Below are 27,200 nucleotides of genomic sequence, written 5' to 3'. Positions count from 1 at the left end.
GGGATCAAGCCCCACATCAGGCTCCTGTGCTAGGAGCCTGCTTCTTCCTCTCCCACTCCCCCTGCTTGTGTTCCCTCTCTGCTGGCTGTCCCTGTCAAATAAATAAATAAAATCTTTAAAAAAATAAAATAAAAAATAAAGCTGGGCAGAAATCAGACCGGTTGGCTTGATGGAGTGGAAGTGAAGCAGCCGGGCTGAGTGGACTCAGAGTCGGGGACGGGGACAGCAGGCCCCACTCCCGAACTTGGACAACTTCTTCCCAGCCTGTGGCCTGTCAGGTCCAGGGCGGGGACGGACGGAAGCCGGGAGCCGCCAGGAGCGGTGTTGGGAAGGACAGCCCAGCCACCCAGTGTTGACCCAGGTGGAAGAAGTGGGTCAGGCTGCCCAGGCCTGCTCCCTGTCCGTGCTGCCACCGCAGCAGGCCCAGCCAGGACACTGAGCACGTCTCCTCCCGCGCTCCAGCTCCAGCAAGCCTCGGGGTGGGGGGCTCTGGCTGCGGTGGGCTCCACATCTTCCTGTGCACTGGAAATTCAGACCACAGTCTTCGGAGGGTGCAGCCTTCTCCTGGTCGCTCGGGGGTTACTTCTGTAGCTTGCAAACGAACCATTTCCTTTCTCGTCTGCACATTCCAGCCATTGAGCTCCCTCCCTTCCCTGGAAGGTGAAGAGCAGACTTGCACCCCAGAAGGAGGTGAGTCTCTGTAGCCACTTCTGATAGCTCTGATGGAAAGGTGCCCAAAGAGGGGTTAAGGGCAGCACCCGAGGGGGACATTTGGGCACATTTCTGCTCGATAAATTATGCCTGGTGGCTTTGGTAATCAAGACAGGACAGGATAGGGGACACTTGGGTGGCTCAGTCAGTGAAGCATCTGCCTTCGGCTCAGGTCATGGTCCCAGGGTCCTGGGATCGAGCCCCACATTGGGTTCCTTGCTCAGTGGGGAGCCTGCCTCTCCCTCTGCCTGCTGCTCCCCCTGTTTGTGCTCTTGCTCTCTCTCCCATGCTCTTTCTCTGGCAAATGATAAATAAAATCTTTTAAAAGAAAGGACAGTATATTCTCATACTTCTTATGAGGAGCAGCTCTGTTTCCCTTCAGCACGAAAGAGATGTTTCTTGCCACCCCACCTGACTGCAGCGGGAGCTCGCCCAGCAGTCCCGCCCCTGTGGCGCGGTCACACTGCCGGCCAGGAGGTGGCTGTGGGGGTTGGCAGCTGGGGTCCATAGATAGGTGTCTCGTCTGCAGCTGACAAAACTCAACCTTGGGCCCACAGGCCCATCTCTCGGTAGCTCCGAACTCCTGGGTTCCCTAAAGGACACCGCTTCACACACGCTCCAATTTCTGTTCCTGCTGAAGTCCGTGCAAATTGTAGACTCAAAATGACTGTGTATCCAGCCGCTGCTTCTGGATGTACCACGGGCTTCTAAGTGCTACTCCCAGCCCTCTCCTGTGTGCACATGGCCCCAGCCGGCAGGCCCTGTTTGGAAATGCTTCCTGTGTCCTGGAGCCCTGGAGAGTCTGCCGCTCTTCACCCGGCTTTCAGGAGCGCACCTGGGTGGAGGTGGTACCGAGCTTCCCGTAAAATGAGGCATGAAATTTCAGGGTCAGGTGTGGCACTGCTTGTCGTCCCTACCTCAGTTTTGAGGACATATATTCCCATAGATGTACAGACAAGAAAGCATGCCTCTGAATTCCGCCTGCAATTACACTGGGATATGGATAAAGAGAAGATAGTAGCCATGCATCATTAAGCACCTAATTTAAATTATGAAATAGACATAAATCATACATACAGTTTAGCTACAGTGTGTTAACATTCATCCACAGTGATACGCTGAATGTTTACTAATTTTTCTTCTCATTTTGTGATGTAACAAGCATAAATGTAAGATTTTGATTCATTCATTTCATTTTAGCTTGTAGTATGTAAGCAAAGCAAGTCATTAAGATGTGCTTTAAAAAGGAGGCTATAACAATATAAACAAATAAATAACTTTTATGAATGAGCTTTAATATATTTTATTTAAATATCCAGCGTATAATATATTTGTACGTGGAAGCAGCTGTGGGAGTCTCCTCTCTGGGGCTCTCTCCCAGGATCTTGGCCTGTGTTCCTATCGGGTTATCTTTTGTTACTGATCTGTTGCAGCTCTTCACATATTTTGAGCATTTAATCATTTGTCTTTTATGAATCTTGCAAATATCTTCTGCTGTTCTGGGATTATTATTTCTAACCCTAGAAAAATATTGTAATTACGACATACCAATGTAACCTTTTTGTGTGCAGCTTCTCACATATGCGGAGTGTCCTCCCCTTGCTTCCACGTGTTGTTATGTCAGAAATAGTAAGTGCAGACCGATCGTGCTGCTGTCGTGGGACCTGGGCCGGCAGGCTGGAACAGCTGACACCTGCCATGCAGCTTTCTGGAATATTCTCACCCCTGGAATATTCTGCACCGTTGCTGTGACCACCCTGTGGGCGTGGAAGTAGCTTTACGAGGAGCATTAGTAGAAGAGAGCATGTATAGCAGCTCACGTGCCCTGCGCCTGGAGCTTCAGAGGGCCGAGCCGGCCATGCAGAGCTCCCCGGGCTCTGCGTCGGATGCTGTCACAGACCATTCCTCCTGTGTGCCCCGAATGTACCCTGAACCCCTGGCTCCCTGCCACCTTAGCTTTCTGTAATGGGAACACGAAAGTACGCACAGTTGGCTTAGTGAGCGTTCCCCTGCGGGCCCCGGCCACCTGATCTCGGACCCTGTAGACAGACACCCCCTGACCTCCCTGCACACCGCAGGAGCAGTCGGCCCCCTCTGGAAGCCCACTGCCACCCGCCTTTTGGGGTGGAGGTAACAAGAAGAAATGGCAAGGGGGTTGCCGGCACCAGCCTTTGGTCAAGATTAAGAACTTTTTTGTTTTTGTTTGTCTTTAGTGTTGACAACTGTACAGTGACTGTCGAGTCTTAGGGCTTTAGCAAGCCGTCCAACACTGCACAGTTTTTCTCTCGAGAGTCATTCTTCGTATGCCTGTAATCGCCTCCTCTCTTTAATTTGCTTTTGTTTAAATTATATTTATTCTGTCATTGTTAACTCTAGAACAAATTGCTTTTCCCTCTGAAGGGTTTGTATTCGTGAGACTTGTAGACGAGGAGTTGTATCTGTGGATAATATAACTAGGTCATTCATTGTGTCTTTTCATTAACGTCTCGCTTTAGTGTGGCATGTCCGTTACCATTGATGAATCAGTATAAATACATGATTATTGACAACTGTTGATGGTTTATGTTTGGGCTTATGCTTTGTGTCACACATACTCATTGTGTTTTTATCTTCACGAACAGTGAAATGTGCATTCCTGTCATGGGAGGGATAGCCATTCATTCAGACTCGGCCTCTTGTGGGACAGTGAGATTTTCCAGAATCCCAGCACCACCTTTTTCATCCGCTGTTTGGCATTCTCTTGTTCGAAAGAAAGAGCCACGATGAAAGTGGGCGGGTAAAACTTACACAGCGGTTTGGGTGTCAAAGTACTTCTCAGCATTAAAGAGTTCACTTGACTTTCTCTGCGTCTGGAGGAAAACTTTGGAGCCGAAGGTGGGAAATAGAGTCTATTTTGATGCTCCTCGGCGTGGTGTTTAAGAAATGCCTCCTCTGATGCTGAGTTCAGGTCTGTGTGCTGAGTGGAAGTTCTTAGAGTTCCTGATAGTGATACTGCATGAAATCGTATTTCAGGAAGAACTCTTACGGACCATCAAGTCAAACTGAAACCGATGGGGCGCATACTGAGCTGGACGCTAAACCTCTGTCCCCTTCCTTCGTCTGCCCACTCCTCCCGAAGGAAAGGTGCACGGTCACTGTTCTCTTGTCCTTTTCTGCCCTCCCTCCAGAATCGTGAGATTCACATTTTTGGTTCCCGATCTAAATTTGGAAACTTTTTTCCAACACATAACCATACATGATAGCTCAGAATTAAGCCCATTTCAAATGTCTTATTATGTTTTCTGTGACAAAATTAATTCACCTCTCGGAGTTCATATCTTCTGCTTAGGTTAAATTTCCAGTTTATGCCAGAGCTCCTGAGCATTTATCATTTGAAGCGTATTTTCGTCATCCTGAGCAAGCTGGTTGTTAATTTTACTGCTTTTCACTTGCTCGCCGTTTTAATGAACTTTGGCATTTCTAGTCTTTTCCTAGAAGAAATCCTATAGACATGGAAGTGTACCATTTGGGGTTCCGTTGCTGTCGTTAGGACACCCGGTCGGAGGCCTCTCTCGAACCTGTCTTACACAAGAACGGCTGCAGTAACAGACGTGGAGCACACACAGCCCTCCCAGACTACTGTGGAGTCACGTGGTCCGTGCCTTGTGCACTAGAACAGCACCGAATTTCCCGTTTAGGTAATAAATCACCTAGGATATTTTAGGATGTGCTCCCTATGGTTGTAGGGTTTTTAAATTTAAAATGCAGCGTTGGGACACCCGGGTGGCTCAGTTGGTGAAGCGTCTGCCTTCGGCTCAGGTCGTGATCTCAGGGTCCTGGGATCGAGCCCTGCGTCGGGCTCTCTCTTCAGCGGGGAATCTTTTCGCCCCTCTCCCCCTGCCTCTCCCCCTGCTTCTGTGCTCGTGAGCTGGCTCTCTCAAGTAAATAATCTTTTATTAAATGCAGTATTGAAGTTGCAGGCAGTGTTGTTGAGGATTGTTTTTATGGCAAAGGTGAGGGGCATGTGTTTTTCATCAGACATAGCCATCCAGTGACCTGTGTTCCGATAACCGAGCAATGAGAGGAGAAACGCCAGCGACACGGCTCTTCCTCGGCTGTTGGAGAATCAAGAACAACGTGAGACCCGCAGAGCAGAGGGAGATGTCGAGGAAACACGTGCCAAGGCAGTAATCCCCACACGGGGCCCTGCACGACGTGGAAGTGAGACAGAAATGCCGGGCAAAGGTCCTCTGACCTTTGCTGTGAATGTGGGGCAGAGGGCCCATGCAGTCCCGTTAAGGCGCTCTCTGCTGGGCGTCCGCAAGCTGGGCCTCATGGCAGGGTGGCCATGTCCCAGGACCCTGCCCTGTCCCGAGAGGGCACCTTCTGCACAGCACACACGCAGATGAGCAGTGGGAGGTCCAGACCGTCTAAGCCTTGCAGCAGAGTCGTGCTGCTGAAGGAGAGGGCACACCCCTCCACAGAGAAGCTGGAGTTTCTCCGCTCGTCTGTCTCTGTTTTCTCTGCCCAGCGCGGAGGCCTGCTTCATTTCTGATTCCTCTCTGCCTCTGTGCTGGCAGTGTGGGCTCGCTGCACAGCAGGGGACCATAGGAAATGAGTTTTGTAGGAGTATTTCCATTTAATGTTTTCTAAATGATTAATGAGAATGGTTCTACCAACCTAGAGTTAGGCAGGTCGTGACTAAACGTGGGAATCTTCCAGAAAAACAGATCCACTGGGAATGATTTGTCCTTACAGATTTTGACTAGCCCTGTATTTCAGGCGCGCTCTCCCTGCAGGGGAGAGGCCTTGGGCTAGTGTGAAAGCTCGCTCAGCACTGCTCGGCCTTGAGGGTTTCATGCAGTCCCAGCATCAGACTTGGGAGGCTGGCCTGGCCAGACTAAGAGAATCAGGTAAAGTTGCTTTTATCTGTTTTTCATTAAAACAAACAAAACTAAGTCCGTAGCATTGTTAGAGAAGACCCGAGTCCCATCAAAGCAGTCGTCTGCACTTTGTTGAAGACAGGGAGTGGTTTCCCTGGGGACAGTGGTCGTCCCCCCTCAGCTTGTGTGTCCAGGCCTGGCCTTGCACTGGGCCCCTGAACCTGCTAAGAGAACGTTTGTTGCCTCAGTGAGCGTGCTCAAGTGGGACCGGCAGTGTTTCTCCAGCTGCAAATTTTTCCGGTTTTGTCTCTATGAACAGTATGTTTTTTTTCTAGAAAGAGGCATTTTTTTTCTTCCTGAATTGTTCCATTTTTCTCTTTCCCTGGAGGCTGCGAGATGTGTGCTTTCCTCTTGATTTTTAAAGCTATGCAAGAGCTTTTCAGTGGTATCCAAAGAGACGAGGAAGAAGGCTTTTTCCTTCTCCAGGCCTAGCTTCCAGATCTCTCTAAGAAAGTCCTAGGTAGAGACTGCGTGCTTAGTAAGGAAGCCACACACGGGTCTTCTTCACCCACTCGCTTTCTCTTCTGAGCTGTCGAGTTGAGTCCGAACTCCCAGATTCACATGACAGGGAGCCGCGTTGAGTGTCACCTGCGGCCACGCTGCCCGGGGCTCTCTGCTGGCAGTGTGGTGCCAGGTGCTGCGAGGGGCTCGGGATTGGCAGGTGCAGACGAGCAGGGACAGGGAGGTCCTCGGACTGTGCCCAGAGGGAGGCTGATGCGAGGAGAGGGACCATCAGCACAAGGGGACGCAGTGTGTTCCCTGCCACAGAAACGCATCCTGTCTGCACGGGAGCAGCGGTAGACAGAGGAGCAGACGGCCTAGTGGCAACAAGGGATCCGGGAGTTCCATATAGTTGTCCTCTTTCACTGTTACATTAGGGCGAAGGAGCACGCATTAGTAGTTCTAAAATAACATGCTTCATTTTTTTTTAACGTAAAAATTTTTGCTTCACTAGTATTAGTTCTGTGATTTTATCCGTGTCCCCACGTTCAAGGAAGACATGGGTGAATTTTATCTTTTCCCCTCTTGAAAAGCCACTGTGGGAGCTGCTGTACCCACTCAAAACAAGGGAGCCATGAAACCTCGCGTGGGGTGCAGGAGGAGTGGGGACCGCAGGTCACCTCTACCCGGGCCGGGTCACCTGTGTTCAGGCCGGCTCCGTGCGTGCGGGCAGACGCCGGGACGTGCCCAGCAGGGCTCACGCACACTCACGGTTTCTGCACTCTCCCGTCCCCTCGCCCTGGTACATCTCTGAACGCCTGTATGTGTTCTAGAGAACATAGAAAGAGGAGGCGATAGCAAGGGAACAACATGTGCCTAAGAAGGGAGGCTTCCGTCGTGCGATGTATCATGGGTATTGTAATACTGACTGCTAGCTCTAATTCGACCCTAACGAACGAGGCTGTGCATGTTGAGGCACGTTTAGACAAATATAAATTGTGGCTTGACACCCTAGGGGTCAAGTGTAAGCCTACACTTTAAACTTACCTCGGGGAAGTAATGGTTCAGATGAGGGCTTTTCCAGCTTTCCTATGCACTTGGCCCCTGGGGCCTTGGCGGAGGCGGGTTCTGGCGCCGCAGGTCCAAGTGGGGACCTAGTCTGCAGCTGGGAGAAGGACCACTCTGAGAACCAGGGTTCTGTGTAGTTCCCCATATTCCAAGGGTTCCTATTAGCTTTGAGCCTACCCTGTGTGTCTGATTGCTTTCCACAATCTGTTGATATCTTCCTCTACCTGCCTGCGTATCTTTATACGATTAAAATAATTTTAGGGGCGCCTGGGTGGCACAGCGGTTAAGCGTCTGCCTTTGGCTCAGGGCGTGATCCCGGCGTTATGGGATCGAGCCCCACATCAGGCTCCTCTGCTGTGAGCCTGCTTCTTCCTCTCCCACTCCCTCTGCTTGTGTTCCCTCTCTTGCTGGCTGTCTCTATCTCTGTCAAATAAATAAATAAAATCTTTAAAAATAAATAAATAAAATAATTTTAACTTACTTTCATCTCTTTCAGCTAAAAGTATTTCATTTGAATCTGTGAACTTTGCAGCTACTTACACCATACAGAAAAATTACATTTTTGTAACATTCATCAAACTACAGACGACTTTTCTGTGGTTTAACTATGAACAGACCGCATGTTTCACTAGTGGCACCCCACAAGTTCATGTGCAAAGTCGTTGGTACTTAGCAGTTTCCATAGAATTCAGTCTGTACCTAGTTAGGCCCTTAGGTCAGCCCACAAAAGCCTATTGAATGTATCTGGAATAGAGTACTAATATTACTGTTTCAACTATAACTGGCTACCATATTTAGTATTTCCAAGAGAAAATATTTTTTATTCCAATTTGAGATCCCCAAAACAGTCTTTTTTATTTTCCTTAAGGAATGGGTCTCGTTCTTTTTTCACGCGGCCTGCTACACACCCCAGCAGTGCTTATTGAGAATTACGTTTTCCTGCTCAGTAATTTGGGGTACTGTCTTTCTTGTACACTAAATTCTGAGTGCAGTTGAGCTTCTCTGTTTTAATATTTATTGTTGGGATTCTTTCAGGTTTACAGAAAAGTGGAACAGATAGTACAGAGAGTTCCATATACTCCCTTTTCTGCATAGTTTTTGTTAATATCTTGTTAACATCTTGCATTTGTGTGGGACATTTGTTACAATAGATTGGTACATTGTTATTAAAATCCGTCCTTTGGAACTCACTCCTGGTGTTGTACATTCTTTGAGTCTGGACAGACAGATAATGGCGTGTATCTACCGCTGTCGTAACCCCCAGAATTCACTGCCCTTAACATCCTCTGTCTTCGGTCTGCTTGTCCTTCCCTCCCCGCCAGCCCCAGGAAACCACCGATCTTTTTACTGGCTTCATAGATTTGCCTCTTGCAGATTGTTTTATTGCCACAATCACGTAATCTGCAGCCTTTTCAGGCTGCTGCTTCTACGTAGCCATGTGCATTTGGGATTCCTCCAGGTCTTTTCATGGTTTGGTAGCACACTTCTTTTTAGTACTGAAAAATACTCAGTTGTCTGGATGTAGCACAATTTATTCATTCACCTATCAAAAGACATCTTGGCTGCTGCTGGTTTTTGGCAATGACGAATAAAGTTGCTGTCAACATTCTTGTGCCGGGTTTTGCGTGGACATAGATTTCGAAGTTACTTGGGCAAATACCTAGGAGCGGTACTGTTGGATTATATGGTAAGCCTGTATTTAGTTTTGTAAGTAACTGCGAGGCTGTCTTCCAGAACAGTTAGACCATTTTGCGTTTTCACCAGCGATGAATGGGAGTTCCTGTTGCTCCACATCTCCGCCAGCATTTGGTGCTGTCAACTTTCTGGATTTTAACCATTCTAATGGGTGTCTAGCAGTATTATTGCATTGTTGTTTTAATTTGCAGTTTGCAGCTCCCTAATGACATAGGTATGATGGGGAGCATTTTTCATGCTTTTTTTATCATCGGGATACCTTTGTCGAGGTACCTGTTCAGATCTGTTGTCCATTTATTGAGTTGTTTTCTTGTTGATTTTTAAGAGTTCTTTGTATGTTTTAGATACAAATCCCTTCTCAGGTGTGTGTTTTGCTGATATTTTCTCCCAGGCTTTGGCTTGTCTTCTTGTTCTCTTGACATTGTCTTTGACAGGGCAGTTTTTAATTTTAATGAGTCCAATTTTTTTCTTTTATGGGTCATGTTTTTGGTTTTGTGTCTAAAAAGTTATTACCAAACCCAGTTCATTTAGATTTTCTCTCGTGTTCTGTTCTAGACCTTTCACGGTTTTGTGTTTTATATTTAGGTCTGTTACCCATATTGAGTTAAGTTTAGTGAAGGATGGAAGGTCTATGTTGAGATTGATTTCCTTTCCCCCCACATAACTGTCTAGTAGTCCCAGCATCGTTTGCTGAAGGAACTGCTCTTTCTCCTTTGACTTCCCTTTACTTCTCTGTCAAAGATCAGTTGACTGTGTTCATGAGGCCTGTTTCTGGGCTTTCTGGTCTGTTCCATGGATGTACTTGTTCTGTTCTTTTGCTAGTGTCAGCCTTTGTTACAACAGCTTTATAGTAAGTCGTAGAGTTGGGTGGTGTCTATTCTCCAACTTCGCTCGTCTCTGCAGTGTTGTGTTGCATATTTGCGATCTTTTGCCACTCCACATAAACCTGAGAATCTGTATGTCCGTGTCCACCGAACAGCATGGGGGCTTTGACTGTGATTGCCTTGGATCTGCAAATCATGTTGTGCAAATGGACACCTTGGCAATGTGGAATCTTCCTGTCTGTGCACATGGAGCATCTTTCCGTTTATTCACATCTTTTTTGCTTTCTTTCACCAGAGCCTTACGGTTTTCCTCAAAGATCTTTTATGTATTTTGCCAGATTTGTATCTTACTATTTCATTAATGTTGCTGTTAATATAAATGATCTTGTGTTTTTTGGTTTTTTTTTTTTAAAGAAGTATTTCTTCACTCTTTTTTTTTTTTTAAGATTTTATTTATTTGTGAGAGAAAGAGAGAATGCACGACCAGGGGGGAGGAGCAGAGAGAGAGAGAGAAGCAGGCTCCCCGCCGAGCAGGGAGCCCAGTGTGGGGCTGGACTCCAGGACCCTGAGATCATGACCTGAGCCAAAGGCAGATGCTTAACTGACTGAGCCACCCAGAGGCCCCAAAGGTGTTGTGTTTTTAATTTCAAATTTCAGTTGTTCATTGCTGGTGTAAGTCAAACCAATTGACTTACAGATAACCTCATCTCCTGTTTCTTTAGTTGCTTATTTCTTGAGGAAGATTTTTTTTGTGTTTTGTTTTTTGTCAGTTCTTTGGGATTTTCTGCATAGATGATTTTATCATCTGCAAAGACAGTTTTATTTCTTCCTTTCTAATCTAAATACCTTTTTCCTTTCTAATCTAAATACCTTTTTCCTTTTTTTTTTTTTTTTTTGGTCTTATTGCACTAATGAGGACTTCTAGTATGATGTGTAGTAGGAGCAATTAAAAGAGGACATCTTTGCCTTTCCAAGATCTTAGGGGGAAATCATCCAGTTTCTCATCATTAAGGCTGTTGTTGGCTGTAGGTTTCTGTAGATGTTCCTTATCAAGTGGAGGAAGTTCTCTGTTCCTTTGCTGAGAGTTTTTATCAGGAATGGATGTTATATTTTGTCAAATGTGTTTTCTGCATCTGTTGGTACACCTTGTGACTTACCTAGCTTCTTTGATGTGATGGGTTATACTGCTTTTTGAGTATTGGACCAGCCTTTCATACCTGGACTGAATCCAAATCCCACTTGGTCATGGTGTATAATTCTTTTTATATACCTTTGGGTTTGATTTGCTAATTTTTGTTGGGTTCAGTTTAGTTGGATTTGATTTGCTGATTTTGTTGAGGATGTTTGTATCTGCATTCCTGAGCCATACTGGTCTATAGTTTTCTTTTCCTGTAACGTCTTTGTCTAGTTTTGGTTTTAGGGTACTGCTAGCCTCATAGAATAAATTAGGAAGTGTCTGCTCTGCATCTATTTCCTGGAAGAGTGTAGAGAATTGGTATCATTTCTTCCTTAAATGTTTGGTTAAGTTTACCAGTGAAACCATCTGGGCCTGGGGCTTTCCATTTTGAAAGGTTATTATTTCTTGATTTAATTTTTAGTATCTTACTGGACTATTCAGATTCTCTCTTCCTCTTTGTGTGATTTTTACTAAATTGTGTCTTTCAAGAAACTGGTCCATCTAGGTTCAAAATTTGTGGACATAGAGTTCTTCATAGTATTCCTTTATTATCCTTTTAATGTCCATGTAATCAGTAGTGATGACCCCTCTTTTATTTCTAATGTTAATAATTCATGTCTTCCCTTTTATTTCTTTGTTAGCCTGGCTAGATGTTTATCAGTTTTACTAATTTTGTCAAAAAACCAGCTTTGAGTTTTGTTGGTGTTCTCTGTTGATTTCCTGTTTTCAATGTCATTGATTTCTGCTTTAATTTTTATTTCTTTTCTTTCTCTTCTATATTGTCTTTCTCTAGTATTCTAAGGCGGAAGCTTAGATGATTGATTTTAAGATTTTCTTTCTCTTCAAATATATTCACATAATGCTGTAAAATTCTCTCTTAGCACTGCTTTTAGAACATCTCACAAATTTTGGTAAGTTGTACTTTCATTCTCCTTTAGTTCCAGATGATTTTGCATGTCTTTTTAAATGCAGAAACTCCCTCTGGTACACGGGCATTTGCGAGTGTATGCAGCACGTAACTCCGCACCGCCTTGTCACACACTCAGCTCTTTCACAGATCGAGTTTGGGAACGTGAGGTACAAGGTTTGTTTCTGTGCTTATCTTACAGAACTTACAGAGTTCTAGAGACATTCTCTCTCTGCAGGTGAATTCTGACCCACACGGGAGTGATTGTCGCCTGTTGTTTACTTGATACGAAGGGGTGGAAATGACGCAGCTAACGCATGGCCTGCCAAGGTAGCACAGCGCCATAGCTGGTGATTCTCGCGGTCAAGACACCTCTCTCTAGGGAGCAGAGACAACTCGTTTAAACTCAAACATTTAAGACTCAATGATTGTCATCTTTCTTTTCTCTGGACTTAGAATCACCAGAGAGCATACTTTTTGTTGCGTTCCTTATTTATGACTTCCCTGTAGAGCTTTCTTTTGTCTTTAATGCAGAGCACCCTGCCATTTCAAGGTAAGAAGCAGCTCAGTTGAGAAGCCATCTTGGTGTGGCGCGTGACAACTCTCCCTGATGATTAATGGTCAGGCAGCAGGCAGACTGAGGCACAGAGAGGCCGAGTCGCTTGCAGGTGTCACACAGCTTTCTAACCATCTTCCAGACTATATTCTGGATCCAGACATTGACGCCTCCAGTCTGTATTGAAGAGCCCTCTTCCGACTCTTCAGGATTGCCCTGTGTTGTCATGTTCGTATCCATTACCTCAGTTGTGACCAGTGCAGGCTGTTTGATAATTTTGATGGTTTTTTTGTACTTTGTGTATATACTATATGTCAAATTCCAAATCCTATGAGAAGAGACATGACGTCAATAAAAACGTTCCCTTATTCTGAGAGATGATACAGCCACATCCAAACACTATATATAATTTCATTTCAGGTGCAGCCCTTCTTCAGAGAGCTGCCCTCATTCCCCCTCAGCACACGGATGGAGTGTTCCCTGGAGGGCGGAGTTTTCAAGTCTAGCTTCCTTGCCTCCTGTTAGGGCACCTCTGAGAGAGAGCCTTTGCGCCAGAGCCACGCACACGCGTGCACACACACGTGCACACGCACTTGCACTTGCACATCACCGAATCAGGCTAAGCACCATCCTCAGAACCTGGGCCTGAGACACACCTTCGCTCACTTTCCTTCCCTGGTCCTACAACCCCGACATCCTTACGTGCTTGCAGAGCCTCCTTTCAGGGTCTCCTTCTAGGGACCCCAACGTAAGCAACCTCCTACTTCTGCTTGTCATACCAAAAAAATATTTCAAAAATCCATGAGTGTTTTGTGGTTTCTTTTATTGGAGGAAGAAGCAGTCCCTAGTTAAAGCGCAGCTATGGAAACATTAGTGACATCCACCTTTCTCCTTTGATAATTGCCTAGAACGTATGTATATACGGCTTTACCGAGAAAACCGACATACATTTTATAATTGACACCATTGCATACTTTACTGAGAAATGAAGGGATTCTGTCATCCTGTCTGCTGGGACGTTGGCGGTTCCCTCCGTCAGGTGTGTGAAGTCGGAAAGCATGCTGAGTGATAGCACACTAACTCAACTCTGACTTTGGTTCTAGGCTCCATGGTCCCCTTTTCGATGCGGATCTTACACGCGGAGCTTCAGCAATACCTGGGGAATCCGCAGGAGTCCCTGGACAGACTGCACAAGGTGAAGGCCGTCTGCAGCAAGGTAATGACGGCTCCATGGTGACCCGCTCTGCCCGTCTCCCCTCCTGACGGAGAGTCTGCCCTCAGAGGGAGCGCACCACAGTGCTCCCTACTCAACCCTCCCCAGCAACCGCCATCACCACTTCCCCCAGAAAGGGTGACCCGGGTCATCATGACCACAGGAGTCTTTGTTCTCACTAAAATGGTTTTGGGGGCAGTGCGTGTTTTTTGGCAAAACTTGGGGCCTGAAATCCTTCTTCCTTAGTTTTGTTGTTGTTGGGGAAGGAATAGTTGGCGTACGATATTGTATCTGTTTCGAGTACCACACAGCGATTCAGTATTTATACGTTAGGAAATCGTCACCATAGAAAGCTGTAACGGTATTATTGGCTGTATTCCCCATGCTGTCCGTTACGTCCCTGTGTCTTACTGTACACCTGGAAGGTCTGCTTCTCCTAATCCCCTTCCCCTGTTTCATCCATCTCCCTCCCTCTGGCAACCGTCAGTTTATTCTCTGTGTCTCTGAGTCTGTTTCTGTTTTGTTCTGTTCATTTTGTTTTTAGATTTCACATGTAGGTGAAGTCATACAGTATTTGTCTTTGACTTATTTCACTGAGCATAATAGCCTGTAGAGCCATCCATGTTGTTGCAGATGGCAGATTTCACTCTTGTTACGGCTGAATAATATTCCGTTGTATATATGTATCACACCTTTTTTATCCAATCGTCCATCAGTGGACAGTGGTTGCTTCCATATCTTGACTATTGTAAATAATCCTGTGGTGAACATAGAGGTGCATATGTCTTTTAGAATTCATGTTTTCATTTTCCTCAGATAAATACCCAGAAGTAAACTTGCTGGATCATACAGTAATTCTGTTTTTAATTTTTTGAAGAACCGCCATATTGTTTTCCAGAGTGGCTGCTCCAGCTTACTTTCCCCCCAGCAGTGCACAGGGTTCCCCTTCCTCCACATCCTCACCAGCACTTGTTTCTTGTCTTTGATTCTAGCCGTTCTGAGACGTGTCAGATGCTACGTCAGTGTGCTGTGGATGTGCATTTCCACAATGGTTAGTCATGTGGCGCATCTGTTCATGTGCCCGTTGGCCCTCCATGTATCTTCTTTAGAAAACTGGCTATTGAGGCCCTCTGCCTGGTTGGGTTTTTTTATATTGAGTTTTCTGAGCTCTTTACATTTTGGATATCAGATATGTCCTTTGCAAATATCTTCCTCATATTCAGTACTTTGCCTTTTCATTTTGTTGCTGATTTCCTTTGTTGTGCAAAAGCATTTTAGTTTGATGTAGTCCCGTTTCTTTATTTTTGCTTTTTTGTCGTTGTTCTTGCCTGAGGAGACAGATCCAAAAAAATACCACAAAAACCAGTGTCATAGAGCTTACTGCCTATGCTTTATTCTAGGAGTTTAATGGTTTCAGGTTTTATATTTAAGTCTTTTCTGTTTTTAATTCATTTCTGTGTCTGGTGTCAGACAGCGCAGTCTGGTTTCATTCTTTTGCCTGTGGCTCTCCGGTTTTCCTGACGTTTATTGAAGAGACTGTCTTTTCCCCGTTGCATATGCTTGTGTCCTTTGTCATAGATTAATGAACCATAAAAGTATGGGTTTATTTCTCAGCTCTCTGTTCTACTCCATTGGGCTATGTGTCTGTTTTTGTGCCAGTACCATACTATTTTGATTATTATAGCTTCTAGTATAGTTTGAAATCGGGAGTATGATACCTGCAGCTTTGCTCTTCTTTCTCAGGATTGCTTTGGCTATTCAGGGTTTTTTGTGGTTCCAAACAAATTGTAGGGTTGCTTGTTCTGGCTTTGTGAGAAATGCCATTGGTGTTTGAATAGGGATCGTGTCGAATCCGTAAGCTCCTTTGGGTATTCTGACAACACTCTTCCGGTCCTCAGCACAGAATATCTTTCCATTTATTTGCATCTTCTTCAGTTTCCTTCATCACTGTCTTCCCGTTTTCTGATTACAGGGCTTTCACCTTCTTGGCTAAATTTACTCCTAGATATTTTATTCTTTTTGATGTGTAGTTGTAAATGGCATTATTTTCTTAATTTCTCTTTCTGATAGTTTTTTATTGTATACAAATGCAACAGATTTCTGTACATTGATTTTGTATCCTGCAACTTTATTGAATTCATTTATTGGGTCTAATAGTTTTTGGATGATGCTTTAGGATTTTTCTATATACAGTATCAGGTCATCTGTGAATAGTGACAGGTTTACTTCCTTTCTAATTTGGGATGCCTTTTATTTCTTATCTGATTGCTACACCTGGGACTTCCAATAATAGGTTGAATAAAAGAGTGGGCAGCTTTAACTTGTTCCTGATCTTAGAGGAAATGTTTTCAATCTTTTACCATTGAGTATGTTAGCTATGGACATGTCATATATGGCCTTCCTCCTGTTAAGGTACATTCCCTCTATATCCACGTTGTTGAGAGTTTTTATCATAAATGGACAGTGTCAGATGCTTTTTCTGCATCTGTGGGAATATCATAGGATTTTTATTCCTCATTTTGTTAATGTGGTGTATCACATTGATTTGGGGATATTGAACCATCCTTCCATTCCTGGACTATATCCCACTTGATCTTGGTGTGTGATCCTTTTATTATATAGTTGAATTCAGTTTGCTAATACTTTGTTGAGGATCTTGGCATCTGTGTTCATCAGGGATGTTCGCCTGAGATTTTCATTTCTTTTTTTTTTTTTTCCCTAGTGTCTTTATCTGATTTTGGTATCAGGGTAATTCTGGCCTCGTAGAATGAACTTGGAAGTGTTCCTTTCTCTTCAATTTTATGGAATAGTTTGAGAAGGATAGGTATTAACTCTTTTTAAAATGTTTGGTAGAGTGGCGCCTGGGTGGCTCAGTCGGTAAGCATCTGCCTTTGGCTCAGGGCGTGATCCCAGGGTCTTGGGATTGAGCCCCGCATCGGGCTCCCTGCTCCACTGGGAGCCTGCTTCTTCCTCTCCCACTCCCCCTGCTTATGTTTCCTCTCTCGCTGGTTGTCTCTCTCTCTGTCAAATAAATAAATAAAATATTTAAAAAATAAAAATAAAATGTTTGGTAGAAAACACTTGTGAAACCATCTGATCCTAGACTTTTGTTTGTTGGGAGTTTTTTGATTACTGATTCAATTTCATTATTAGTAATTGGTCTGTTCAGATTTGCTATTTCTTCCTTATTCTGTCTTGGAGGAGTATGTGTTTCTGGGAATTTATCCATCTCGTCTAGGTTGTCCAGTTTGCTGGCATGTAATTCTTCTTTAGTATTATTGGTAGATTAAAAGCAGGGAAATACTCTCTTGTGTAAAAATCATATGCCCTTAAATGTGGCAGACCATTCACACATTCTGCAAATACTGCAGGCACCTGCCTCGTGTCTTACAGAGGCACTGGAGCAATATTTAAAGAGGTAATGGTTTAAATGTTCCAGAATCAGAGCAAATTATACTGTATGATGACAACTGTCGTTCAAAATACTGACTCCGCAGGCAGGCGAGGCTCAGAAGTGCTCTCTGAACTGTTGCTGGGAAGTAGCAGTGATGGGGGGGCTCCCAGCTGGGTCAGCAGAGGACGGGATCATCCCACTTAGTGAGATTGCAGGGAAATATGGGCTTTAGAGTCTCTCTGCCACTAGACCGCGGGCAGATGCCCAGATTTCTCGTCCGTAGGATGGAAGTAAAGTGCCTTTCCTGCCTGCCTCGCGGCCCTGCCGTGCGGGCTGAGTGAAGCCGAGTCTTGGAGGGCTTTCCAAACTGTGACAACAAGTAGTTGGGAGCGTTACTGCTCTCTTTTAAATGAGATTCGATTCATCCAGGTCCTCCTCTCCGTTTCCGGTTCCTCTTAATTGAAGTTCTGTAGAAGTCTTCCCAGGATGGTGGTGTCCTCAGGACTCGGGGCAGGGAGGTAGGCGGGAGGTAGGCAGGCTCCTCCCTGCACAGAGTGGACCTCACTCAAGCATGAGCAGGCATCCTGGCACCTTACACCCTCGAGCCTGTACCAGCCCCTGGTTTCTAGAACTTAAGAGACAAACGGAAAACCTGTTTTCTTTCTTACTCACTGATCACTTGACAGGGCATTAACCAACATTTTTTTTAGATTCTAACACTTTTCTCCTTGAACCTTGAAACACAGTTGAGATAGAATTATTCTCAGAGATAAGAAACACATAACTTGTTACTGAGAAATGTGAAGTCAGTGATTGTCTACCCTGTACGCAGCTGATTTGCCTCCATATGGACTTGAGAGGAAATTCCAAGCGTTACAGGGACTTGAGTGTAGGAGAGAGACAGGAGTTCTGGAGGTCAGTTTTCTGGCTCTGAAGCATCCTGCATTTACAGCGTTGAGCTCCTTGAGGGCAGGATGCAGGGTCCCCGTGGGAGGTGGGGGCAGGTCTTCCGCCACCACTGCTGTAGGCTACTCGTACACTTTTTTTTTAGTAATATTTTTTTATTGTATTATGTTAGTCACCATACAGTACATCCTTGGTTTCTGATGTAAAGTTCCATGATTCATTACTTGCATATAACACCCAGTGCCCCGTGCAATATGTGCCCTCTTTACTACCCATCCCTGGCCTATCCCGATCCCCCACCCCCCTCCCCTCTGAGGCCCTCAGTTTGTTTCCCAGAGTCCATAGTCTCTCATGGTTCATTCCCCCTTCTGTTTACCCCCCTTTTCTTCTTCCCTTTCTTCTCCTACCGATCTTCCTACTTCTTATGTTCCATAAATGAGTGATGGTTGGGTGTCCGCACTAAGTTCGGCATCAATATGGTGACCTCCCGGGAGTGGGGGACCACCAGGTTACCTAAGGAGCGGTGAACCGGCCCAGGTCGGAAATGAAGCAGGTCAAAACTCCCGTGCCGATCAGAACTCGTACACCTTCTGCCGAGCACTTCCTGCTCGCTGGGAACCAGCCGCTGGTCCTAAGCATTTTTCATGTATTAGCTCATTTAATCCTTACACAAACCCTGTAACTATTACCCCACTTTATGGCTGAGTGAACTGAGGCACAGAGAGGCTGACTAACTTGCCTGTGATCATGTGATCTGACCCAGGTTGTCTGGCTGTGGGGTCTGTGCTCCAAATCACACACCTGCCCTCACTGTGTCATGTCCCAGTTGAAGTGAGAAAGACCCAAGATCTCCCTCCCTGTGCCAGCGTCTCTGCTTCGTCCAGTAGGAACACGTCTTGCTGTGTCTGAAGTACCCCCTCACACGGGCCGATCCTGGAGATGGGGTCTTGCTTCTGCTCTGTTGCACCAGGTCCCTCCTCAGACTCTAGTGGTCTCATCCCGAGGTGGCCAGGTGATGACAGCTGACCACTCAGTGTGGGCAGGAGAGGGAAACCAGGTCTCACGCCGTCACACCACGAGAGCCTTTCTCTTAGGCTGACATGGCTTGGAGGGAGATAAGACAGAAATAGCGTAGGGACTCGCCACCACTGCGTGCGTGTGGCTTGAGTCTCCCAGGTGCCACCTGCTTCTCACCGTGTGAAAATCCTGCCACACGTCACGGGCGCCACGGTTTCTCTTACAGCGTGACCCGAATGGAAGCCCGTCCTTCTCCTGGTGCTTCCTTGATGACACGGCAGGTGGTTCTCATTCTGGAAGGAAGGCAAGCAGTTGGTCCTGGAAGAGATACTGTGTTGGTCTCTGGCCAAAAGGGTGTTCATGCTAATTTCAACGTGTAATTTCTTTGTGTTCCTTTACATGCCAACTTAAAACTCGGCCCTGCCTCCAAAGAGAGGTAACCCATGTGCCGTGACTGGTTGGTGCTAAAGAGAAAGGGAGAGGCAGAGAGCACAATGGTGCCTGCAGTCCCCTCGGGTCCCCACCGCCATCACCCCAGCAGATAAGCTTCCTCCCTCATCCTTCTGGGCGGCCATGTGGCTCCCCGGCAGGCATCCCTTCCTTTCCCAAGCTGGCTACACGCAGAAGTGAGGCTGGGTGCAACTGGACATCCCCGCCAAGCACTTTGGAGCCCGGAGAGGTTTGTCTTTTTCTTTTTTTTTGGAAGACTACACGTTTATTTTCTTAATTTCCATTCAGTTTAATTAATACATAGTGTGTTATTAGTTGCAGAGGTAGCGTTCAGTGATTCATCAGTTGCATACAACACTGTTCCATGTGCTGTGGAGTTTGAGAGAGGTTTGCGTTTGACCCAGCTGTGGGTCAGGATGGCTCTGTCTGGGCTTGTTCGTCTGGCACATGTGTCTGAGCACCTGCCATGCATGGAGGGGAACACAGTGCGCCCGTGTCCTCTGCCAGCGTCCTGGACAAGTGCTTGTCTCAGCCCGTCGTGTTCTGTTCGAGCCGCTCATCAGTATACCGTGGTCATGCGGAATTACATGGCAGGAAGTCTGTGTTCATGCTAGAATTAATTTACTCAAGATATACAAAATCTAAAAGCAGGAAAAGCCAGGACAGCATTCTTGGGATGGACGGCATGAACTCGGTGGGTTAAAGTGAGAGCCGCGGCTGGATTGCTTGCACGCACGTCTGCTCGTGGCACGGCCCATGATCCTCTGCTGTCCCCTCGTAAACGAGAGGCCAGAGGTTAGACCACAGGATTCGGGCTTCCATCCAACACCGGCAGACTGGATTTTTTTGTTCGTTACAACAAATGGGAAATCCAAGGAAGGAGTTAAACCAGAGGCTGTTGGCCAACACGGTTCCCTGAATGCTCTGTGCTCTCTCCTGGGTCATTCAGTGCCGCCCCTCCCCGCCCCCAGGTGTGCCAGAGGTTGAGCACCCACTATGACCACAATGGTCGTGGGGTCGCCATCAACACGCGAGCAGCGCTCACACTGGAACAGATGCTGTGTGGCGTGTTTTACACCCGTTGCCTGCACTGATGCTCACGATAATGGAGGTAATGGCGCCCCACTGTACAGATGTGGAGGCTGAGCCTCGCCAACTGAGTCGCAGGCTGTGACAGCTGGCAGAGAGCCTGGGCTAGAACAGGTTGCCCGGTTCCAGGAACCTGGTCCCTGCTCCTCCATGGGGTCAGACTACGGCCCTTCTGCTGCCCCCAAGTGCAGTGTCATCCCTGCCGCCTTGGGAACGTGGCCGTCCAGAAATCGCCCTAGTGTCGCAACTCCTGCCCTCGCTCTGCCGGAGCGTGGTCTCCAGGGGTCCAGGGAGTGGAGGGCTCTTCACTGGTGAGGAGTCAAAACCACGACGTCGCATCTCAGTTTTCCTTCCTCAGCCCGCATCCCCGTCCCCAGCATCCTGCCTGACCCAGGCTGGTGGTGCTGAGCTCCGGGGCACAGGCTCAGCGTGGCTCACGCACGTGGCTTGGCCTGACGGTGTCCGGCTGCGGGCGTAGAGCCGGGCACCCCCAGTCCACCCCTTCGAGTCTTCAGCGCAGACTAGGACAGGCGGGAGGTCAGTGCCAGGACTGCGTGTGGTGGCCTCATGACCAGGAGCCCTGACGCTGGTCTAAGATGCTTTCCTCAAGGACAGTCTACCCAACCAGAGTGCTCATTTCTGGGAAGAAAGCAGAGTTACTCAGTTCACATTCCCCGAAGAATTCTCTATCCTGTGTGTTTTCAGTGCTCACGTGGTGTCTGTTGTTGGTCTTCAAGGTCGTTTTTCCAGGCTGGAGGTCAGCAGTGGCTGCAGAGGGAAATGCTTGGGAAGGGGCGAACGTGGACGCCAGGCCAGGGCAGTGCAAGGTTGTCCTCCCTTGGGAAGAAAGGCAGCTGAGGCGGCTCACGCTGCTTAGAGCACACTGCTGTCTGTGCCAACAACACACTCTGAGCCGTGGGTCCCATCGTTGCCACAGAGCAGATTCCATCCCAGCACGGGTTTCCCAGCTGAGAAGAGACAGCCTCCCCTGGCGGCCGCAGTGATGTGTGGGGGGCACCCAGGAGCAGCTGTGGGTAGAGAGGAGAAATGACCTGTCACCCATGGCTGCTGCCCAGTTGGGCTGTTTTCTCTCTGCAGTTTGGAGCTCTGTTACCCACCTTCTTGGGGGACAGGTAAGATACAGGTCTCCCTTGATTCCACTCTGTGCCGCCTTAACCACAGAAAGAGGACACCAGACGTGGGGTGTCCCAGAGAGGCCAGGCCTGCGGTGTCAGGGCTTGATGTGGTTTCCAGATGGTTCTCTTGGCCCCCAGCCGTAACGTGGGAAGTGTCCACGACCCCATACTGACTTTCAGAGCCAGCCCGCGGAACTTCAGTGGCAGTACAGTCTCAGTGAAGTGAGGCTGTCCGCCCAGGGGAGACTGCAGCGTCATGTCAGCTGTGTGGGCAACAGGAACACAGGCCACTTTGTTCCTTTTTTATTTTCTCAGTCTTATGTTAGCACACGGAAGTTTTATAATCAGACGTTTTTCCTGTTGAAAAAAGCTACACGAGTCTTCAGGGAAAAGGGAGATAGAGGGGAGCTGGCGGTGCAGCTGGGGACAGGAAGGCAGGCCGGAGGCAGGTCTGGCCCCAGGTGAGCAGGGCAGCCCGTGGTTCTCGGCGTCTGTAAGCCAGTCGTGTCCCGAGGAGGCCAGGCTTTCCCTAACATGGAAGACCCCCCCACCCCAGAGCAAGGTGATAGACTCAGCGTATCCGACCGGTGAGCCCAAGGTGAGGTGGTCAGGAATCCTGCCACGGGCCCAGCTTCAGCCCGTCACTCGTGCTCTTTACCAAGTGGTGCGGGGCGCCGGTTTTGCCGTAAGGTAGTAAATGTTTGCTTCAGTGTGACTGTACCAATGAAGAGTGACGCGTACCTCGATTTAAACAAATTTGCCATGCTCCCAGGGCGTGGAAACTAGTGCCTGCGGTCAGAGCAGCCGGTGCCTCCGTCCTATGGGCCCTGCCTCTCTGGCTTCCCTGCAGGCTGTCTCTGCCGCCAGCCCCAAGAGACCTTCACGGGCCGGTTGGGAAACAGCCAGGAGAACATATTTCTAGCTCCACTCGCGTAAGGAGATCCAGTCCATAAGTAATGATGCCCCAGTAGCTGGAGGATGGACACACGGGGTGTGGTTTGAGTTCAGCTCTGTCCCTCCCACACCCGAGGTGAGCCTGGCAGAGGGCACCGTGTAAGAAAAGTGCTAGTTTAGAGACTCCCCCCCCCCCCCCCCCCCTTGTGCAGTGTCGGTGTGGTTCTCTGCTGATGTGTGCTGATAAGGCAGAGGGGAGAGCTTTTTCTCCAAGAAGGGTTAATATCTTTTAGTTAAGAATGGAGCCAAGAACAGCCTTGTCAGCCCCTGCTGGCCAGCTTCTCAGGGAAGTGCTCAAGGAGGCTGGCCGTCAGCATGCCGACAACATCGGGCCGCTGCCGGGCCCCACCGGACCCAGACGGCGCAGGTGCCCCACTTCCCTGCTGCTCCAGCAGAGAGCACATTGGTTGAGGCTTAATCAGATAAGATGGCAGTGCTTGGCAAGTGGAGAGAGGTAACAGAGATCAGAGACGGCTCCCGTGCGTCCTGGCTCGAGGTGGCATCTCTGCCCTTTGCCATTGATTCTCAGGCTGGGGCTGTGCGTGCCCGGAGAGCACAAGCAGGAGATGATGGGAGCTTGCCTGTTGTGGGGTATCAGGGTGGGAGAGGCTGAGGCTCCTGGCCCCGTTCATGTTCAGAGTGTGCACTCAAAGGAGTCCAGGAGGGTCCCTGTCATTGGGCTTTTGCAAGATTTGTCATAACTCGTGGTGGAAATTGACACCTTTAGAGACTTCAGATTGCATCATTGCAAATCTTAAGATGTGGACTTGGGAATGTGAACCATAACCTCATGTGGCATCTGACGCAGCAGAAGAGAACCACGGAAGTTAGCGGATGACCCAGCCCTGACTCGCTTGTGATCACCCAGCAGAAAGCAGGCCTCGGTGGGAGGAGGTCTGGAATTCTGTGATCCTCGCTTGTGTGTCTTGGCATGGTGTAGTCTCCCTCCGTGGTCTGCATGGAAAGAAGAGAGCGTTCTTTCAAGGTGTGAGGCCCGAAGGACACTGTCCACAGGCCACGGTTGGGAGGGGCTGGATTCAGGCAGGTGGGGAAGCCTTCCAGGGGCAGCTCTGGATCTTCCTGGTGGCTTGACTGGCACTCGTAAGCCCTGAGCTCCTCATCTGTAGATGCAGGGTGTCACCAGCTGCCTCAGGGCTGCGTGCAGGATAGATCCCCGGTGTGGACAAGCGACTTGGCATGGGGCCTGGTCCATGGGAGTGTTTACTAGTCCTTGAGTGGCTGGAAGCAGCTCCAAGGAACCTCTTTTCCAAAAGTTCCCCTAGGAAACTGTGGTGGGGATAGGTAGGTCCTAGGACCTTCTAGAGAAATCTGAGCCCCTCTAGGGCAGACCTGCTCTCACTGTAGTCTGGACTCAAGTAGGTTGTTAGTCTTTGGGTCCTTAAATTAGGGCCAGCCACCAGTTGTCTGTACACCAGATGCTTTGTGCATAAAACCCTTTCCCCACAACTACTCCATGCCACCTGCAGCCCATGACAGCCTACCAAAGGGAGAGGTACGAGGCTCCTTCCCCAGAGCTATCCCACCAACTGTGGTCCCCAGACCATCAATCCCCAGAGTGTCACCTAAAGCTCATCAAAAGTGCAGGGTTTGGGGGTCACACCACAGGCATACAAATAAGAACCTGAAGTTTAAAATACCGGATGCCAAGGTCATGTGTATGCTCCAGGGTCCATGAACTTAGAGGATTTCTGGAGTATAAATGGGGTGCACCTTGTGGACCAGGCTGGTGCATCCTGCCTCGCTTGTTGTGGGGAGCAGACCCAGCAGTGCTTGCCAGTGTCCGACCAGAACGTGGGCCTCCATCATTTTGTCAGGGATAGAAGGGATGGGGAAGGGAAATGGGACCTTACCACGGCTGCAGACTAGACAGTTCAGGCTTTGGGTTGGCAGTGTTTGTGTCACTTTCATTTACAGAACTAACGTTCTGGAGGTGAGCGCACTGAGAGTGTGTGAAGTCTGCATATCACATCAGAGGGGACTCCCACTTTCTTTCCTGGGACATTTTTCCTCTTCTGTTGCTGCTCCGGAGTAGCCTGCCCCACCCCCACCTCCCTCCTGAGTCACCGCTCCAGCCCCTGGACTCCTGGGGTCTTATGATTCAGCCCAGGCTGCAGATACCATGGCCCCCGAGGTGGGTCGTCAGCAGCCGGAAGAGATGCCATGGGATGAGGCCAAGCTGCCACCCGGCCTTCAGGGTGTCTGCGGCCATCCCTGGGAGTTCCTCCTCTGCAGCTCCATTGTTGTTGGCTCCTCCACCTGCGTCCCACCCAGTGACCAGGAGGGTGCCGTGCCACCTGCTGCTCTTGTTCTGTGGTTCTTGTCCCTTCTCCTTTCCCATCCAACCTCTATCCCAGCCCAGGTTAGTTAATTCAGTAGCACCATCAAGACCTTTCCTGGTCATTTTCTGTTTTCATAATCCTTTATCAGAATACAGATTAGCTGAAAAACGTCATTTGACCCGATTTAGACCCTGCTAGGTTCAGCTTTGGCCCCAGCGTGTCTGGAGTCAGCGAGGGACTCCTGAAGGTGCAGAGAGGCCCCGCTCACCTTCCTTGCTGTGTCCACGGGGACCAGGCACATGAACGCCCACAGCCGGTTCTTAGGGTTGGGTTATTGAGGGAGATGTTAACAGGCCAACCGATGAACAAAAGGGTTTCTCCCCAAAGCAACATGCCCTGAAGGCAGTAATGATACAGCCTTTCTTCAATTAACACTTTTTCTCCCCAGCAAAGTCTTTACTCTCCATGCTTTTCTCTCCTTGTCCTGCCATTTTCTATTAAAGATAATTAATATATATATACACACACACATATGTATAATATATATATATATACATAAGACACATTCTCTACGCAGATTCCCGTGGCAACAGCTTTTTTTTTTTTTCAAGAAAAGGCAAAACACAAAAGAAGCAACCCAAAGTTATTACCCAAACCGCAGAAACCATGTAAAGTGACAGTTGCTCAGAAAGTATTTGATACGTTTCAAAAGGCCATGCCCGTCATGGTGCCCTGGAGGAATGAGACTGGTATTTCACAGGAGTTAAAAACCACCCTCATGTGTAACATATTGATGCTTTTCTTGAAAAGAGAGAAAAGCTACCCTACATCTGATGTCTCTGAGAGCTTTACGAGCATCATAAACCCAGAGTCCGCCATCAGCGGGAGGGCAGCTTCCCCTCCACGACGCCTCCCTGTGTGGTGAGTGGCGGTATTTAAAGTGTGTCCATGTGAAACATTCCTTGACAGATTGGTTTTCATATAGAGAAATCTCTTCCTCCTGGGATATATCATCACAAAGTCTAGAAGCAAATGCATTTTTTATGATTGTGTCGTTCTTGTTTGGAATTACCGCAGATCCTGACAAATTTGGAGCAAGGCTCAGCTGAAGACGGGGGCATGAGCAGCATCACGCAGGAGAACAGACAAGGTCAGTGGCCAGACTTTTCATTAAATAATTATCGAGAGTTGTCAGACGATTTGGCCCCAAAGGTTTTCTTCTATCTCATCGTTTTTCCCTTCTTACTTAGTAATGCATTGGTCCTTGTGTGCATTCATTTGCTCATTCTTGTTTTGGGAAGTCAAGCACCATGCCTGGCACTGTTGATACGTGAAGAGCAAACGTAGACGTGAGGGCTGCCCAGAGGCAGCCCCGTTGGGTGCAGAGGACCCGCCTATACCCAGTAATGCAGAAACCAGTGTGGCTTCCACGTTAGGTGCTGGGACAGAGAGGAACCCAGGCCTCCCTGGGAGGGGCGTCCCTGGGAATGGGGCTGCCCGCCAGAGCCACAGCCTTGGCAGGGGGAGTGTGAGTCCCTGCAGAGGAGAGGAAGAGGGCCCTGCACACAGCCGAGGAGGCCAGGCCGACGAACTCAGTCTTGACGCTGAGCACTGGGCTGCTGGGAGCCGAGTGCATCTTGAGGTCGTCCTGGCAGCAACTTCTTGAGAACATTAGGGACGAACTTCTAATTATGCTTCAAAACCCAACTCAGATGGCGCCTCCCTGAGAAGCCCCTCACCTGCTTCTTCCTCAGGGCCTGTCCTCCCCTTTCCCCACAGTGTTGGTCCCACTCTGTCTCACCTCCAGGGGCTTGGCAGTCTCCACCTCCACGTGCCTGACTTGGAGCGGGCTCTGCTAGGCTTCCTCTGAAACTGCTCCGGGAAGACCGATGGGCCAAAAGCAGGCGAGGTGGCCTGGGGAGGGGACACTCCAGGCAGAGAGCCAGCCGCACTGGTGCCCCCAGGAGTGTGGTGACTCTGGCCACGCTCATGAGCCTGAGAGAACGGAAGAACAGTGTGGGCCGGAGATGTTTGCCTTTGGGCCCAACAGCACTGGACTATATCTGTGCTTTAAATACAGCGTCCTCTGAGAAATCCCAGACGACAGCAGGTGTAGGGGAGTGCGGGTACGTGTGTGCACACACATCCTTCTCGCCAGTGTAGCTGCAGGTGGGTTAGCAAGGAGGGAGGTCGCTCGCCCTCCGACCTCCCGTTCTCTGTTATTGTCTGCCCGTGGTCACTTTTCCCCACGGAGGACCTGTTTTAGGGGAATTAGCAGGGAGTTACTAGATCTCAGAAAGCAGTTTCTGGAGAGCTAAGGGCCATAATAAACAGATTTCACGGTGAGAAGGGAAGAAGTAGCCCTTGAAAGAAGTCTGTGGGGATAAACTGGGGTTCCCTGAGACAGCCTGCATTTCATGTTCATTAACAAAAGATCCTG

General features: G+C 48.3%; 1 protein-coding gene across 5 annotated transcripts in view; it reads left to right on the top strand.

Annotated features, from left to right (window-relative positions):
* TRAPPC12 (trafficking protein particle complex 12) overlaps positions 1–27,200 on the top strand; it is a 79,831-nt gene that overhangs the window by 33,108 nt on the left and 19,523 nt on the right. For all 5 annotated transcript variants that reach the window (XR_004625132.1, XM_034659970.1, XM_002929306.4 and 2 more), the window contains exons 6-7: positions 13,405–13,517; positions 25,838–25,910. Coding sequence is in view for 4 of the 5 variants with exons in the window: in XM_034659970.1 (XP_034515861.1) it covers positions 13,405–13,517; positions 25,838–25,910 (186 nt within the window). In the remaining variant the exon portion in view is untranslated. The remainder of the gene's footprint in view (positions 1–13,404; positions 13,518–25,837; positions 25,911–27,200) is intronic.

Source organism: Ailuropoda melanoleuca, chromosome 4, assembly GCF_002007445.2.
Source record: "Ailuropoda melanoleuca isolate Jingjing chromosome 4, ASM200744v2, whole genome shotgun sequence".
Classification (NCBI taxonomy): Eukaryota; Metazoa; Chordata; class Mammalia; order Carnivora; family Ursidae; genus Ailuropoda; species Ailuropoda melanoleuca.
This window is presented reverse-complemented; position numbering and strand designations above follow the sequence as displayed.